This window comes from Hyperolius riggenbachi, chromosome 11, assembly GCF_040937935.1.
Source record: "Hyperolius riggenbachi isolate aHypRig1 chromosome 11, aHypRig1.pri, whole genome shotgun sequence".
Lineage (NCBI taxonomy): Eukaryota > Metazoa > Chordata > Amphibia > Anura > Hyperoliidae > Hyperolius > Hyperolius riggenbachi.
The window spans coordinates 81507916-81526063 of record NC_090656.1 but is presented as its reverse complement, the minus strand read 5'-3'; the positions used below and the strand labels follow the sequence as shown (position 1 = coordinate 81526063).

Below are 18148 nucleotides of genomic sequence, written 5' to 3'. Positions count from 1 at the left end.
GAACTAACCAAGGACAGCCTCTCATTTATTTGATAGGGAGAAAGAAGGGGGAAAGTATCAGTACTGTGTGAGCCATTTAGCAGATTTTATTTCATTCCACTGCAGTAGACCATAAACTTACATGATGGGATTATTCAAAATAGTTAAAGGGGCACTACAGCGAAAAATTGTATAATTTAAAATATGTGCAAACATAGACAAATAATAAGTACATTTTTTTTCCAGAGTAATAGGAGCCATAAATTAATTTTCTCCTATGTTGCGGTCACTTACAGCAGGCAGTAGAAATCTGACAGAAGCGACAAGTTTTGGACTAGCTCATCTCTTCATGGGGGATTCTCAGGGATTTACTTATTTTCATAAGCACTTAGTAAATGGCAGTTGCTCTGTCCAACTGCCTGTAGTGAGCAGGGAAGCTGGCCAGCATTATTGTTTAAGGCCTCTTTCACAGTGCGACATTAAAGTCGCACGTTAGAAAATGTTTCAACGCAGACTAACGCACAGCAATACTAAGTCTGTGCGACATTCACAGTGCACACGTTGCGATTGTGTGTAACGTGTAGCGCTATTGTAAAGTGCTGCATGCTGTGCGTTATACATGTTATTAGCTGCATTGGACTGTTTGCACATGCTCAGTAATGACTTGGAAGCATACTTTTCATTGCCTGTATGCTCTACTGTATGCGACGAAAACTGGGCATGAAGTTGCGTTGCGTCTTTTTTGGGCGTTACGTTGTAATTTGTGTTGCGACTTTAACGTCGCATCAAAATGCAACATCCTACTGTGAAAAAGGCCTAAATCCTTTACAGGGAATATCTTTATAAAGAATAAAAGCCTTGCTGAAAATGCCCTATGAAGAGATGGACTAGCCCAAAACCTGTCAGATTTCTACTACCTACTGTATTTGACAGCAACATAGGAGAAAAGTAATTTATGGCTCATTTTACTCTGAAAAAATGTACTTCTTATTTGTCTGTGTTTGCACATATTTTAAATTTTACAATTTTTCGCTGTAGTGCCCCTTTAAAAAAATACCCATGAGGCTCATAGGTGACAGTTAAAATAGGTTCGTAAAATTAACTGCTTCCTGTTTGCTCCAAATTCACCAACATGACTCATTCAATAAAGTGTGACATATGCCACCGCTGCATTATTGCAGTTGGTCATGGTCAGAAGTGTCTACTTCCCCCTATTTTCCATTTCACATATCTTCATCAATTAACTCTGATTTGATTTTAATAAAAAGCTTCCATAGTTAACGATGCTCCATCTGATTTATTTAATTTGTTCCATCACTAAATCTTTATGAATAGGAGGATGGAAAAAATAATGAACTAAACATGCAAATTGGTGTTATTACCAATATTACTATTTGCACAAAGATAAAAACAGGGAACACCGAGAGCCCCAATAGTGTAATTCGTACTGGACAAGGTGGCAATAAGTTTGTATTGCTAGATACTCACAAGTCAGGGTCACCAGCAGGCAACCACTGTAAAGGCAGGTGGGGAGATTGTCCTGACCCCACTCAGGATTAAGAAGTCGCTCTCTGTAGACAGGAAGAAAGGGTAGCAACCCTCCACCAAGGGTGGACTCAAAATTGTATACAATGAACAGAGGCGCCAAAAGTATAAGATTAGATTAAATGAGCTTAAACACCAACTTAAATGGCAAAATTGAAGGAGGAAGTGGTGGTCTTACCTCCCTCAAGCAGACACGACAACGACTGCGATTCAGACAGTCAAACACATTTATTAGGAACTCCAAAAAGAAATGCAACGCGTTTCGCAGGTTTCACAGAGGCGCTTAATTTGAATCCTTGTGCAGATTGTTTGATACTCCTCCCTATATTGCCTGATGAAGCAGGGTTGAACCTGCGAAACGCGTTGCATTTCTTTTTGGAGTTCCTAATAAATGTGTTTGACTGTCTGAATCGCAGTCGTTGTCGTGTCTGCTTGAGGGAGGTAAGACCACCACTTCCTCCTTCAATTTTGCCATTTAAGTTGGTTTTTAAGCTCATTTAATCTAATCTTATACTTTTGGCGCCTCTGTCCATTGTATACTATTTGCACAAATAGGCCCCCATAGTTGCCAATGGAACCTTTTTTAAAATCAATCAGGACATACAGTGCCTGAAATAAATACTTACTTTTGTCATTAAATGTCGTTATGTTAGAATGGCATATACATGTCTGGTGTGTTGAGTACTGCAACAGGTGGAGTGTCATTAGGGCTCATTCACACTTGAGCGGTTTGCTGGCGATTTCGGCAAAATGCTCAAACGCTAGCGCTTTTCAAAGCGCTAGTGTAATTAAAGTCTATGGGCCCGTTCTTACTTGGGCAAATTGCCCAAAAACGCGAAACACAAACTTGTTGCCTGCATCATTTTCAGGCGATTTCCCGACGATCGCGTTTCAGTGCTATAAAAGCGCTAAACGTGATCGCCAAAAAATCGCCAAGTGTGAACTGCGGTTTTTGGCGTTAACCACCAAAAATCGCCAGAGCAAAACTCTAGCGAAAGTGCTAGCATTTTGCTAACAGCAAGTGTGAATGGGCCCTCAGACAGTAGCTCTCTCCTATTTGTATACACTGCAGTATTGTCCTCACCGATGGCTGTGGAGGTCTCTCTCTTCATGCGCACAGGACCCTGGGAGATGAAGTGCTTCTGAGACTCCGATACTAAAGATCTTCTGCGTCTGTTGTTGAAAGCTGCCTCTGATTTTGTGATGCACCCCCTGGTACAACGAGTATTTAAATCCCCATCCTTACATAAGATAACTGTGCAGCTCATGTAAACCTAAAAATGCAAAGACGTATGGTATGAAATGATCAAATGCATTGCAAAAATTCCACCAAACATCACAAAAGCAGCTCACTTCTTTCATTTTCTCTGCCTTTCTTACCTGGCAGCACAGCTGTACTAAAAGGGGCCACTCTAGGCTGTGATTAGGCAACAGTAATTTTGATACACATGTGATTACTTTATTATTGGGTGATCAGTAGCGATGGCAGAATGCAGTCACTGGTGAACAGTTCCTGATGAACGGTTGCTGCTCGGCCGTGCGTGAGTAACAAGAACTATTTGGACCGTTCCCAACCACCCCCTACTTTCCCAAAGATACATTTTTTTTTACCCTTCACCCTGAAGTCTGGTGGGGTAGGATGTACCATCAGACAATGATCGCCATGCAGGCCACTGCCCCCCCCCCTCCCATAAAAGGAATGATCCTGGAGGCCATTTTCACTCCGCCTGTAGACAGTGTAGGGAGGGAAGCAGCTGCTGCAGGTAGAGGGACAGGGAGCTATAGGCTATTGTTTGATATTGTGCTGTGTAGCTGCTTTCTAGGTGCTCATCTTCTTGCAGTTCACCAGCTAGGGACCCCCCAATAGTCCTTTTAACCACTTGAGGACCGCAGTGTTAAACCCCCCTAAAGACCAGGCAATTTTTCATTAAATTGGCCACTGCAGCTTTAAGGCCAAGCTGCAGGGCCACACGACACAGCACACAAGTGATTCCTCCCCTTTTTTATCCCCACCAACAGAGCTCTCTGTTGGTGGGGTCTGATCTCCCCCCAGATGTTTGTTTATGTATGTTTTTTTTTAATAAAGTGTGTTTTTTTTTAAGCTATAATATACCTCCCTCCCTCCCCCCGCCAGCCAATCCCCGTGATCAGCTGTCATAGGCTTCAGCCTATGACAGCCGATCACCTCTGTGGCTCAGGAGGGGACACCCGTGTCACACGGCTGTCCCCAGTACAGTGCGGCTGTAGATCGCAGCGCTGTACCAGTAATTAGATGGTGATTACGCCGTCTAACAGTCTCTCGAACGGCAACCGCTCCGCTCCGCCCACCAAGCAGGAGATGCGAGTGCACCCTGCGCGCGATCTCCTGCAAAACAGAGCCCCAGGACTTTACGCCGATCGGCGTTAGGCAGTCCTGGGGCTGCCGCAGCAGCCACACCCGTCGGCGTGACGCAGTCGGCTAGAAGTTAAAGACTTATCCTGAACACAAAAGTCCTTTTGAGGACTGACATTGACCCTACTGTACTGATATCTTGTTTTTGCATTTTGTGGTGTAGGGTGTGGCTGGCTGTATCACCGTTATAGCTCCCTGTCAATGTGTATATGTGATTGTCACTGACCATGTCACTCCAACACACCCGTGTCATCTTACTTTGTGTTTCTGTTGGTGATATCAGTCAGTGTGTCCTTTAAAAAAAATACAGTGATACGGTCATTTGTGACAATACCCCTGTGCTGGTCACTGAGTGACTAGCATGCAGTGTTACAGCGTTACCTTACTGTGTGTTACTGTTGACAATATCAGTCAGTGTGACCTTTCAAAAAGAAGATAAAGTGTCACGGACATTTGTGACAATACCCCTTTGCTGGTCTCTTAGCGTGCAGTGTTACAGTGTCATACCAACAAGCCCGTGTCACCTTACTCTGTGTTACTGTTGGGGATATCAGTCAGTGTGTTCTTGGCAGGTCACTCACTATTACAAATAGGCAGAGGTCACTCACTATTACAAACAGGTAGAGGCATGCCAAAGTGCAGAGGTACTTCCCAGAATGCAGAAGAGGTAGTTTACTGGCTCACTCAGCGTTCCACCTCGTCTAACTCTACCTCCACGCTGCCATGGTTCATGCACCCTCCTCAGCCTCCTCTGCTGTGGTCAACTGCAACACCACCTCCACCACAATCGCAGCCCCTCCTGATTAATCAGATTGCTTAGTAACTATTTCCACAGACATTGATGGACCAGAGTGATGCACAAACATTCTTGCCGTCGGATGAATGAGAGGTGCAAAGGCAGACACTCAGACAAAAGTCCCCAGGTCACCACACGGTGTAACGGACCTGCTACTGTGGCCGTGAGCTTAAAGCTGGAAGCAATGAGGGTGATGGTGATGTAATGATGGGTGTCTCTTGGGTGCCCACAAGTGAGGATTAGGAGGAGAAGAGTTCAGAGGGAGAGACAAAGACTCAAAGAGGGAGGGATAGGGTAAGAAGCAGAGAGAGATCGCAGTGGACAGGAGCCAAACAGCAGGGTCAGTCAGACACCACGTCCGGTCACTTCTAGCAATACTAAACCAGCTCAACAAGGCTCATTAGCATGGATATTATTATGTGTCTTCTGGTATGGTGCAGATGCTATTCTTCCACACCACTTAGGTAGCAGCACTGATTAACAATCAATTTTACATGGTGTTGAACAAATGGAATAGACAACAGATGGAAATTGTAGGCAATTAGCAAGACATACCCAATAAAGGAGTGGTTCTGGCTGATGTGTTGATCACTTTTGAATGTTGGCGGTCCTTTCACTCTAGTGGTAGTATGAGATGGAGTCTACAAACCACACAAGTGGCTCAGGTAGTGCCTTCCCATCCAGGATGGCACATCAATGTGAGCTGTGGCAAGAAGCAGAGCCGCCATCGGGGGGAACAACTAACACTAGAGTGACGGGCCCAGTGCCCCCAAGGGGGGGGGGGCCTTCAACGTTCTGGCATTAAGGTACTCAGTTCCGCCATCTTGTGTGCGCGTGTGCGCACCGCGGCTACAGGTAGCTGGGTCTCCAGGCAGCAGCTCTGTTGCCTGAGGTTTTTCTTTCCTCCTTCCCTCAAGCCCTCCAATCAATAGCCCTGCTTCTTACGCTGGTGCCTCTCTCCTAGCCAATGAGAGACAGGAAGCCAACAAGCCTGCCCCTTACAAACCTGTCCAGCTATAGGAGAGAAAGAGCAAGCGAGCAGTGTGCTCCGTTTAGACTTCAGCCCTGTCTTCCTAGTTCTCCCAGTCCCAAGTTACTGGCAGGCAGAGCCAGGTTTAAGACATGTGAGTGTGTGTGACATTTGGGCTGGGGAGATATATGACCTTCTTCCGCAGGCAGCATTAGGAGTCTGTCCTGTGTAACCTCACAGTGTGTGACATAGTACAGAACCCTGGCATCCAGGCAGGGCTGCATGTCTCACACACACACTGGTGGCTGCAAAAGCAATTATCCCATGAAAATCTGCTCCATAGTAAAGCTGCACAATGTAGTCTGGTGTTGTGCACAAAACTTTAGTTTGATTGTGAGGTGTATTTCTTATGACTGTAAAACCAGCATGGCTGATCTAATATAAGGATATGAGGAGGTTGGCGGCTTCTGTCCATCTGCAAGCTCCCACGACTGTGGCATTCTGAGCAGACGCAGTACTTCTGAGGTAAGTAAATCTGATTTTGTTTTATTTGCTTCATGTATCCTTTAAAGGACATTTCTAAAAAAAAAAAAATGTATTGCTACCGTTGCCGTAATCAGAGTGTTTTTTTTTTTTTCAGTCAGCCTTTCTATGCAAATGCTGTGGAAACAGGACTGTGCCATTGTCAATAGAAATAAATTCAGATGATTACATAATTCAGTTCTGGAGCAATACATGTAAATCCATTGGCCTCTATGCTCTTGTGGCTTCAAAGCAATTTCTAATTTGTTTACCAATCACCAGGTTGTGTTTTACTTTCTTGTTTTTGTGGCCCTTCTTGACCTTGGGCTGCTACTTGATCTTATCTAGTCTGCTACCTACCCTGACCCCAGCCCAGAATATCATCTAAACTTATCCAGCCTAGTGCTTGCTCTGACCAAGCCTCAACCATGACTGTAAAATACATTTTGCTTCATAAATCAATATTAACAAGTACAGTAGATAAACAGTTTTTCTCACATGGGTAAAGTGTTGATGACATACAAATATGTGAGTTTGATAGGACAGAATAGGACTGATGTCCCGATCTACAGCAACAAGAATAACTTAACTTAACACTCTTACCTCTGAATAGTCACCAATAAATGCAAATGCCTCCATTCCAAATCTATACTGTGTCCTTGTTCCGGGATAAACCACCACAGTGCTATCCGTTGTACACCTACAACAGCAGTTATAAAGTAACTAGTTACTTTACAATGACATCAACAAGGAAAGCAATACTGTAAGTGTTCCAATCATTACTGACAGTAAACTACAAAAAGCGGTAACTGCATTAATCTAGAGCAACTCTCTAAACAGGGGAAAGGGTCTTCAACAATGATACATTGAGAAGTTTAGGCAGTGATTTTCATATACCGTATTTAAAATGAGTGAAAAAAATACTTAAACCATTTCAGCCGGCGGGGATTTTTCACCTTCTGCATCCGAGCAATTTTCACCTCCCATTCATTCGCCAATAACTTTTTCACTAATTATCACAATGAATTGATCTATACCTTGTTTTTTCTGCCACCAATTAGGCTTTCTTTGGGTGGTACGTTTGCTAAGAATTATTTTTTTCTAAATGCATTTTCACAGGAATATTAAGAAAAAATGGAAAAAAATCATTTTCTCAGTTTTCAGCCATTGAAGCTTTAAAATAATACATGCTACCTGTAACATCCATAAGGGCAGCTGCGGCAAACAGCACAGCCGCCGTAGCTGCCTCCGTACTCCTGCCCGTTCCTCCGGTGTCTAGGACGCCAAGGACGGGACTCTCATTTGTCCATAAGGTCGCTGTCTCGCGCGGGCGTGCGCACAGACAGGACCTTTATGCTGGGAGGAGGCTCGTCAGCTGACCTGCTGGTCGACTGACGTCAGGGGAGACTCACAGCGCCCCGGATTGGCTGATTGCATGGGGTGTGCCTGTGAGGTCTCCTCTGCTTCTTAAGCCTCCAGGCTTCAGTGGTTCCCGGTCTGCTGTCGTGAATACATTGTGTTAGTGCTCTGACCATAGACTAGTTCCCAGGTGTTGAAACCAAGGACTTCACACCAAGACTAGGATTATTGTTAAATTGTATTTGATTACCTGTGTATGATTCTGGCTATATCTCTGACCTTGCTTTCTGCTTAGCGCTTCTGTACTTTTGCCCATCTGACTAGTTGCTGAACCTCTGCCTGATTGCTCGTTATTCTTCTGCCTCACGATTGTGTACTGATGCTTCCAGCTATGTTACCGAACCTTGCCCGTCTGACCTCTCTACTCACCAGTGGGCCCTCGCCACTGGTGAGGTGTTATTAGTTCACCAGCTCCTCTGGTGAGATTATTTCTTATTGCTCATTATACGACTGATAGCACCTTTCCAGCTCCACTGGAAAGGTCGGTTCAAGTCTATACAGTCACTTATTCTCCTAGAACCTCGCCAACCCCTCTGGTGAGGGGTAGCCTGTATATTTCTGTATCCCCTCTGTTAGTATCTTTCCAGCCTCTCTGGAAAGGTCCTGCCAAACTTACAGTTGCCGTAACTGATAGTACCTTACCCGCTCCTCTGGTAAGGTCCTGCCAAACTATACAGTCACGAGCTCTGCTAGTACCTTGCCAGCTCTCTGGTAAGGACTAGCTTTACTATTTCTGTACTCTCACTGTTAGTACTTTTCCAGCCCCACTGGAAAGGTCAGGTTAAACTACACAGTCAGTGTACTGATAGTACCTTTCCAGCTCCGCTGGAAAGGTTTGCTCAAACTATCTCGTCGCTTAAACTGATGGCCCCTGACCAGCTTCTCTGGTAGGTACTAGTCAGTCTATTTCTGTTATTTCCTAGTTCTTATCTTTTCCAGTCCTCTGGAAAAGGCCTGAGTTACTGTCAGTCTAACCACTATTGGTCTCTTGCCTGCGCCCCTGGTAAAGACCAGTTACATTATTTCTGTACGCTCTCTGTCAGTACCTTCTCAGCTCCTCTGAGAAGGTTTTGTCAAATCCACTCAGTCAGTGTACTATTAGTACCTTACCAGCCCCTCTAGTAAGGTCTCGTAAAACTATTAAAAGTTACGGTTGCACCAAAACACTACTCACACAATCTGTGTTAGCTATACTGGCATTATTGGTGATTCTGCAGATCACCTAATAATCTGGTATAGTGTCTGTATTATTGGTGATTCTGCAGATCACCAAATAATCAGACGTCTGAGTTATAACACCCAACCGTTACACTACCATAATTAAAACCTATGTATTTTATTTGGATATTTGTCCCGACTATTACACCAGTTACATTATGTCCCTATCACAATGTATGGTGCCAATATTTTATTTGGAAATAAAGGTGCATTTTTTTCAGTTTTGCGTCCATCACTATTTATAAGCTTATAATTTAAAAATGTTCGTAATATACTCACTTCACATGCATATTAAAAAAGTTCAGACCCTTAGATGACTATTTGTTTTGTTTTTGTTTTTTTAATTGTAATTTTTTTTTTCATTAAAAATTTTATTTGGGTAATTTTTGGTGTGAGATATTAACAGATAATTTTAAATGTAATAATGTCTTTTTATTTCATTGAAAAAAGTATGTAGATGTAGTTTTACAATTTGGCCACAAGATGGCCATAGTCAAAAACATTTTTTTTAATCCTGGAAGCGAACGCTCAGGCTTCGACAGAAAAAGGCGAGCCCCATCAGGTCCGCGCTTCTGCGCATAAGCAGTGGCGTACCTAGGGCATTTGGCACCCGGTGCTGGGTATTAAAAGACACCCCCCCCCCTAAAAATGGGCGTGGCCACAACCTGCGGCATGCTTCGCAGAAAAAAAATGGGCGTGGTCATGACCAGATGAGGGCGGGGCTAACTGCATTTTAAAGTATTAGCTAGTAAAGTTTCCCCCAGTATAGCTGCCCCCAGTGGAGCTAGTACAGTTTCCCCCAGTATAGCTGCCCCCAGTGGAGCTAGTACAGTTTCCCCCAGTATAGCTGCCCCCAGTAGAGCTAGTTTAGTTACCCCCAGTGTAGCTAGTTTAGTTGCCCCCAGTGTAGCTAGTTTAGTTGCCCCCAGTGTAGCTAGTATATTTGCCCCAGTATTGCTAGTATAGCTGCCCCCAGTATAGCTAGTTTAGTTGCCCCCAGTGTAGCTAGTATATTTGCCCCAGTATTGCTAGTATAGTTGCCCCCAGTATAGCTAGTTTAGTTGCCCCCAGTATAGCTAGTTTAGCTGCCCCCAGTATAGCTAGTATAGCTGCCCCAGTATAGCTAGTATAGCTGCCCCAGTATAGCTAGTATAGCTGCCCCAGTATAGCTGCCCCCAGTATAGCTAGTATAGCTGCCCCCAGTATAGCTAGTATAGCTGCCCCCAGTATAGCTAGTATAGCTTCCCCCAATATAGCTAATATAGCTGCCCCCAGTATAGCTAGTATAGCTGCCCCCCAGTATAGCTAGTATAGCTCCCCCCCCCAGTATAGCTAGTTTAGTTGCCCCCAGTATAGCTAGTTTAGTTGCCCCCAGTATAGCTAGTATATTTGCCCCCTGTATAGCTGCCCCCAGTATAGCTGCCCCCAGTATAGCTAGTATAGCTGCCCCCAGTATAGCTAGTTTAGTTGCCCCCAGTATAGCTAGTATAGTTGCCCCTAGTATAGCTGCCCCCAGTATAGCTGCCCCCAGTATAGCTAGTATAGCTGCCCCCAGTATAGCTAGTATAGCTGCCCCCAGTATAGCTAGTATAGCTGCCCCCCAGTATAGCTGCCCCCAGTATAGCTGCCCCCAGTATAGCTAGTAAAGCTGCCCCCAGTATAGCTAGTATAGCTGCCCCCAGTATAGCTAGTATAGCTGCCCCCAGTATAGCTAGTATAACTGCCCCCCAGTATAGCTAGTATAGCTGCCCGCAGTATAGCTAGTTTAGTTGCCCCCAGTATAGCTAGTTTAGTTGCCCCCAGTATAGCTAGTTTAGTTGCCCCCAGTATAGCCAGTACAGTTGCCCCCAGAATAGCTAGTATAATTGCCCCCAGAATAGCTAGTATAATTGCCCCAGAATAGCTAGTATAATTGCCCCCAGAATAGCTAGTATAATTGCCCCCAGTATAGTGGCCCCCAGTATAGCTAGTTTAGTTGCCCCCAGTGTGAGGAAAGCCTGGAAGGAGGGGACCCAGGTGAGGGAGGTGGGGGGTCCAGCCCCCCTCCCCGCCGCTTTCCCCGCCACCCCTCTTTTCCGTGCTGCTTCCCCCTCCTGTCCTGCACAGGCCTCTGTGGGAGGCCTTGATGACACCCCCTGGGGCGCCCGACACCCGGTGCGGGGCGCCCCCTGCCGCCCTATGGTAGGGACGCTACTGCGCATAAGCGAGCTGTCTGTGGCCAATCACACTGCTTTTTTAACTGAAGCCCAAGCAGGTCTGTGCTACTGTGCAGGCACATTGTAGCATGCTTTGGGAGCACACGATGCTGGAACAAAGGGACGCAGAAAGCCTCTGGAGGATGAAGAAGCTTCCTTCTTCTGAGGTCAGTATCTTAAATTTTTGTTTATTGAAACTCACGTTAAAGAGGAACTCCAGTGAAAATAATGTAATAAAAAATGTGCTTCATTTTTACAATAATTATGTATACAGGTAAATGATTTAGTCATTGTTTGCCCATTGTAAAATCTTTCCTCTCCCTGATTTTACATTCTGGCATTTATCACATGGTAACATTTTTACTGCTGGCAGGTGATATCAGTGGAAGGAGATGCTGCTTGCTTTTTTGTCAGTTGGAAACAGCTGTAACCAGCTATTTCCCACAATGCAATGAGGTTCACGGACAGGAAACTGTCAGGACCATGGTCCTGACATCACACTGTGGGAGGGGTTTCACCACAATATTAGCCATACAGACCCCCCTGATGGTCTGTTTGAGAAAATTGATTTCTCATGGGAAAGGGTTTCAGCTACTGATTGGGATGAAGTTCAATTCTTGGTTACAGTTTCTCTTTAACTTTAATTTGTATTTGTAACTATGTGGAATTAATTCTGTCTTTTAATGACAGTTAGTGATTTTTTTTTCAGGCCTGCTGGAAGTGACCCAAATATGTTGCTTTTGTGTTTTGATTGTATGGTGTACCTGCAGCAGTAAACAACACTTGACCATTTCTTTTTGGACTTCATTCATAAAAGGTAGTAGTTAGAACATATTTTTACATTGGCTATTATTTCATTTTTCTGCTTTATAGAAAAAAAAATAATCACTATGATTATCAGAGCTTAAAACAGAGATAATTAGAACCGTGAAGATGGAGGCATACCCATTTTTAATGATGTCATAGAAGGTACGATCATTGGGGTTGTCATGCGGCGTGGCCCTGCAGGACTCCACAAATAACCGGACATTAGGGACTGATGACGAAACCTGAATCTCCATATAGAGAGGCTCTCGCAGCTCCACCTCCACAGGGTACTGTGTATTCACCACGGAGAATGTTCCATCTGTAAAGAACTGGAATCTGTAGGTGAAGTTACCAAATCCAGCCTCCTCGAATATGTAGTCATTTTTGTGGACTTGAAATGAAGCTGACAGGCGGTTCTTTTTGGGGAAGGAGCAGTTGAAGGGGATTGATACCCCATTTTTCCTTGTGATAATGACCGAGGTGTTGTCATAGGAAATGGCAATGTTTTTAAACACAATGTAATCTTCTGTTTCCTGGAAAATATTGAGGAGAAGAGAGGTTATGTTAAGGTTCGAGTTACAGATTTCCCAACAAGCTCATGGTGAACCAGAACTCCCAGTCCCAGGAGTGTGTGGGGCTACAAAGGACCAAAGAGCCATCTTACTAAAAAAGCCATGCTAAACAGAAATTTGCCATCTTAACCATTCCGCGACCGCTTAACACAGGATGGCGGCAACAGAGTGGCTCTCTCGTTCCTCCACCACGCCATGCGGCGTGATCTCGCGAGGAGCGAAATTAAACTGGAGCTCACACTCGCATGAGCGTGAGCTCGCATAACTATAAACAAATGACCACAGCGATCAGCCTACCAGTGGCTGATTAGCGCTGGCAGGCTGTATATTGCATACATTAAAGCAGAACTGAAAATAGATTTAAAACAAACTTTTTCACTTACCCTGGGGCTTCTGCAAGCCTCCAGCAGCCGTCCTGTCCTGTTCCGGTTCTCCATGAGCCTCCGTTCTCCCTCTGCCACTCCGTTCCATTCCTCGACTTGTAAGTCGAGGCCAGCACAGCCCTACCAAGCGTATCCTTTTTACTCGTTTTCTTCTGCAATAGCGCTATTGCGGACTGGAACGCAAAGAAGGATACGCGCGGCCAGGGCCGCGCAGGCGCAGTGGGAAAACCGAAAGTAGCTGGCGGCGGGAGAAAGGAGGCCCGTTTTAAATAAATATTGATATAGTGCTGACATCTTGAGCAGCGCTGCATACAGTATATTATCTTGTCACTGACTGTCCCTCTGATGGGCTCACAATCTAATCCCTGGCATAGCTGTTTTGTTTAACGTAGTTTAGGGCCAATTTGGGGGGGTGGGGGAATAAAAAAAATGTAGGACTTTTTAAATTAATAATAAAAAAAAATCTCAGCAGCAATCACATAGCACCAAAAGAAAGCTCTATCGGTGAGAAGAAAAGGGGGTGAAATTCATTTGGGTTCTAAGTTGTATGACCAAGCAATAAACCGTTACATTTGCGAAGTGCAGAATTGTAAAAAATGGCCTGGTAATTAGGGGGTATATAAACCTCTGGTCTTCAAGTGGTTAAGACAGAATATATTTGCGATTATTCAGGTTGAAGTGAGCAAATGACGTCTCTCACTATGAATTACTGCTGAATATGCAAATCGTCACTTTGTTGTCCCTGAAAGCAAAACACCTTCAGAACCATTTCAATAATTCAATGCAAAGATAAGACAACTTCTTAATTGTACAGAGCTACACAAATCCAGCATGCATACAGATTGTTTCAGACCGGTTAGTCCTCATCAGTGCATGGCATGGATTAATATGGCTCTATGGGGTAGAACTTGAAACCTAGAGCTACAGATTGCCCAGCAAGCTTATTGTGAACCAGAACTCCTAAAATGTTATACAAAACAGAAGTTTGCCTTCTTAAAATAGAAGGGACAACAAAGGGACAATTTGCATATTCAGCAGTAGAAAAACAAAAGTTTGCTTTCTTAAAACAGAAAGAATTCACGATAATTCATGTTGGAGTGAGCTTGAGATGTCTCCCAGTGCATCACTGCTGAATATATGCAAATTAACCATTGTTACCCTTAGAAGCTAAGCACACCTCCAGAACCTCTGGGATGCAATGTATCAGCTTGTTAATTTGTACAGAGCCATAATAATCCAATAATTGCATGTTGGATTATTATGGCTCTGTACAAATTAACAAGTTGACACATCATTGCATTCCAGCGGATCTGGAGGTGTGTTTAGCGTCTAAGGGCAACAATGGTTAATTTGCATATATTCAGCAGTGATGCACTGGGAGACATCTCAAGCTCACTCCAACCTGAATTATCGCAAATTCTTTTTGTTTTAAGAAAGAAAACTCTTGTTTTCTTAGCATTTTAGTAAGGGGGCTTTTAGGACCATTGTAGCCCCTCGCACACTCCAATGAGTTCTGGTTCACCATGACCTTGCTGGTTAGTCTGTACATATTCAGCAGTGATACGTTATGAGAGACTTATTTGCACACTTTAACCTGCATAATTGCAAATACCTTCAGTTTTAAGAAGGAAAATATCTGTTAAGGTACGAAGGACTTATCATGGCAAGTAAATGCTGACATACAGTACATGCAGGCACTGTCTGACTTTATGACTTGCCTAAAGATCATGTTCTGTAACCTATAAAAGCCAATTACACTTTTGTACAGAAAAATTCAGCCTCCTAAGTGCCGGATTTTATACTGCAATAATTAATTGCAAAGCTTATTTTAGCATACCTACTTTATGCTTTGTGCTGTTGTGCAGGTAAAACACAGCCATGCCACTATATAATTTTTAATAACAAAAATAAGAAAAAATACTTGTGAAACAAAGATCTATATTTATAGCACTCTTATAATATGAATGGATTTTTCCTTTGAATCCTAAAAGTCATAAAAAATAAATTATGGGACTAATGCAAACTAATTCAGTATTGCCCGACAACTCTTAATACCTCTCTGCTACTGTTTTCCATACTGTAGGGTAGGGTAGATGAGATTTTCTTTAGCTAACAGGCGCCCATCATCCCTCATTACCAGAATTGTGCAATTTGCTTGTACTTCCCATGGTCCTGGTTTCATCAGACTAACAGGTGGCGTGTGAATCCCATATCATCATAGCATGGCTTCCCACAGAGTCTTCTGGGAGGGCAGGTCAGAGCCTGCTGCCAATAATCCTTGCTCTTGTTGTTGCCTATGATGGGCGTGGCTATCTGACCACTTCCCTGTTCTCCATTTCTTATATGTGGAAGAGGGCGTGGCTACCTAATGGAGGTTTATGGGTCATATTTTAGTGCAGTTGGGTATATGGAACAGGAAATTGCTGGAGAAGATAGAGCCAGAATGAATCTTAATCTCCCTCTATTATTAGTGTAGTGAGGGAGACATGACCAGGGGGATGGCATCCGGCCTCTAGGCAGCCATACTAGTGTGGAGAAGAGTAGTGCAATCCACTCAGCGGGGTAGTCAGTTGGTTCCTGAATCTGAGGACCCTGGAAGTGGAAATGAGGAATGAGTTTGTCTTGCAGGGGTCTGAAGGTCGGGGTGGGGTACTGGAAGGGGAAACAATCTTGAGTTTTAAAATGAACCTGAAGTGACAGCAGTGTGGAGGGTGCTCTCTTTATTCCCTTTCAATTCATTCTATTTGCCTGGTTGACATGCACATCATTTACTTTGAGTAGTGAAAGTGTACCTGAGACAAATCAAGTTTCAGGATTTATACTTACCTGGGGCTTCCTCCAGCCCCCTTGAGGCTGTCTACCCGGGCCACTCTGGCCTTGTTTGCACCCCCATCCCGCTCCTGTGGCCAGGAGCGTCCTGCGTCCCAGGTAAGTATAAATCTTGAGACTTGATTCATCTCAGGTTTCCTTTAAAGGGAAGGTTCAGGGAGGGAGGTAAAAAAATAAAAATCAATATCCACTTACCTGGGGCTTCCTCCAGCCTGTGGCAGGCAGGAGGTGCCCTCGCCACCGCTCCGCAGGCTCCCGGTGGCCGACCCGACCTGGCCAGGCCGGCTGCCAGGTCGGGCTCTTCTGCGCTCCAAGGCCTGGCACTTCTGCGTCCCACGCGGGCGCGCTGATGTCATCAGATGTCCGCCGGCTCTACTGCGCAGGCGCAGTAGAGCCCGGCGGACGTCCGATGACGTCAGCGCGCCCGCGTGGGACGCAGAAGTGCCAGGCTTTGGAGCGCAGAAGAGCCTGACCTGGCAGCCGGCCTGGACAGGTCGGGTCGGCCACCGGAGACCACCGGGAGCCTGTGGAGTGGCGGCGAGGGCTCCTCCTGCCTGCCATGGGCTGGAGGAAGCCCCAGGTAAGTGGATATTGATTTTTATTTTTTTTACCTCCCTCCCTGAACCTTCCCTTTAACCCTACAGCCAATGCAGGAAAGCTTGACTTAGGTTACCCATTTTTTTTATAGTTGTCCCGAATCAGTAATTCAGAAAGTGGGCAAATCCCTCAAAGAGTGGCAGAGACAGCAATAAATACAACTTTTTTGCAAAGCAATTTTTGCGGACTCTCATTTTCATGCTTGCAAAACGTAAAGTGGTATGAAACTCAGCAATTCTTCTTTGCTATAAAAGATTATTTACAGCATATACACTCACCTAAAGGATTATTAGGAACACCATACTAACATGGTGTTTGACCCCCTTTCACCTTCAGAACTGCCTTAATTCTACGTGGCCTTGATTCAACAAGGTGCTGGAAGCATTCTTTAGAAATGTTGGCCCATATTGATAGGATAACATCTTGCAGTTGATGGAGATTTGCGGGATGCACATCCAGGTGCACGAAGGTCCTGTTCCATCACATCTCAAAAATGCTCTATTGGGTTGAGATCTGGTGACTGTGGGGGCCATTTTAGTACAGTAAACTCATTGTCTTGGTCAAGAAACCAATTTGAAATGATTCGAGCTTTGTGACATGGTGCATTATCCTGCTGGAAGTAGTCATCAGAGGATGGGTACATGGTGGTCATGAAGGGATGCTCAGGTAGAAACAATGCTCAGGTAGCCCGTGGCATTTAAACAATGCTCAATTGGCACTAAGGGACCTAAAGTGTGCCAAGAAAACATCCTCCACACCATTACACCACCACTAAGGCATGATGGATCTATGTTCTCATTCTGTTCACGCCAAATTCTGACTCTATCGAGACTCATCAGACCAGGCAACATTTTTCCAGTCTTCAACTGTCCAATTTTGGTGAGCTTGTGCAAATTGTAGACTCTTTTTCCTATTTGTAGTGGAGATGAGTGGTACCTTTTGCTGTTGTAGCCCATCTGCCTCAAGGTTGTGCATGTTGTGGCTTCACAAATGCTTTGCTGCATAACGAGTGGTTATTTCAGTCAACGTTGCTTATCTATCAACATGAATCAGTCGGCCCATTCTCCTCTGACCTCTAGCATCAACAAGGCATTTTCGCCAACAGGACTGCTGCATACTGGATGTTTTTCCCTTTTCACACCATTGTTTGTAAACCCTAGAAGTGGTTGTGCATGAAAATCCCAGTAACTGAGCAGATTGTAAAATACTCAGACCTGCCCGTCTGGCACGAACAACCAAGCTCAAGATTGCTTAAATCACCTTTCTTTCCCATTCTGACATTTAGTTTGAAGTTCAGGAGATTGTCTTGACCAGGACCACACCCCTAAATGCATTGAAGCAACTGCCGTGTGATTGGTTGAGTAGATAATTGCATTAATGAGAAATTGAATAGATGTTCCTAATAATCCTTAAAGTGAGTGTAATATACTACCACAATTTTTTTTTAGCAGAACAGCATTCAAACAGTTAAACACAGGACTTACTTTTTCAATAGAGAGCTCCCTGCAGTGAGATCCACATCCAAAGAGGTGATAACATTATCTTGTGTTTACTTAATTGTAGCAAGAGAGGAATGTAAACATTCCCTGGCATTGCTGAAACTCCTAATGTGTGCAGATCAGCAGACAGCTCAGAAATACTCACTGAGTACATTACAATATATAAATACTGTAGCTATAAATAAAATGCAATGGCATCTTTAAGAGAAAATAAACTGTACTTTGGGAAATTGTAATTTCTAATTGAACAATAATACTTGTACACAAAAGCAAATATAACTGTATGGGTTATAAAAAGTAGAGTGTAATACCACTTTAATGTTTTTAGATTAAAACAGCAAAGCTCCATTCTAAGAATAGGAAGTGGAGAAAGTCTCCCCAGTGGGGACACAAACAGTAAAAACCCTCTAAAGGGGCCCATACAC

The 18148-nt window shown here is 44.2% G+C and overlaps 1 protein-coding gene and 1 long non-coding RNA gene across 2 annotated transcripts in view; one reads left to right on the top strand and one right to left on the bottom strand.

The window, feature by feature from the left end:
• Positions 1-11818, top strand: part of LOC137539078 (uncharacterized) — an 83075-nt gene extending 71257 nt beyond the window's left edge. Inside the window, exon 3 of the long non-coding RNA XR_011024926.1 lies at positions 11746-11818. This is a non-coding gene — a long non-coding RNA (uncharacterized lncRNA). The remainder of the gene's footprint in view (positions 1-11745) is intronic.
• Positions 1-18148, bottom strand: part of LOC137539075 (uncharacterized) — a 73777-nt gene that overhangs the window by 5886 nt on the left and 49743 nt on the right. The window contains exons 10-12 of the mRNA XM_068261548.1: positions 11982-12376; positions 6808-6904; positions 2609-2798 (exon numbers count right to left, since the gene is read on the bottom strand). Coding sequence (XP_068117649.1) covers positions 2609-2798; positions 6808-6904; positions 11982-12376 — 682 coding nt within the window. The remainder of the gene's footprint in view (positions 1-2608; positions 2799-6807; positions 6905-11981; positions 12377-18148) is intronic.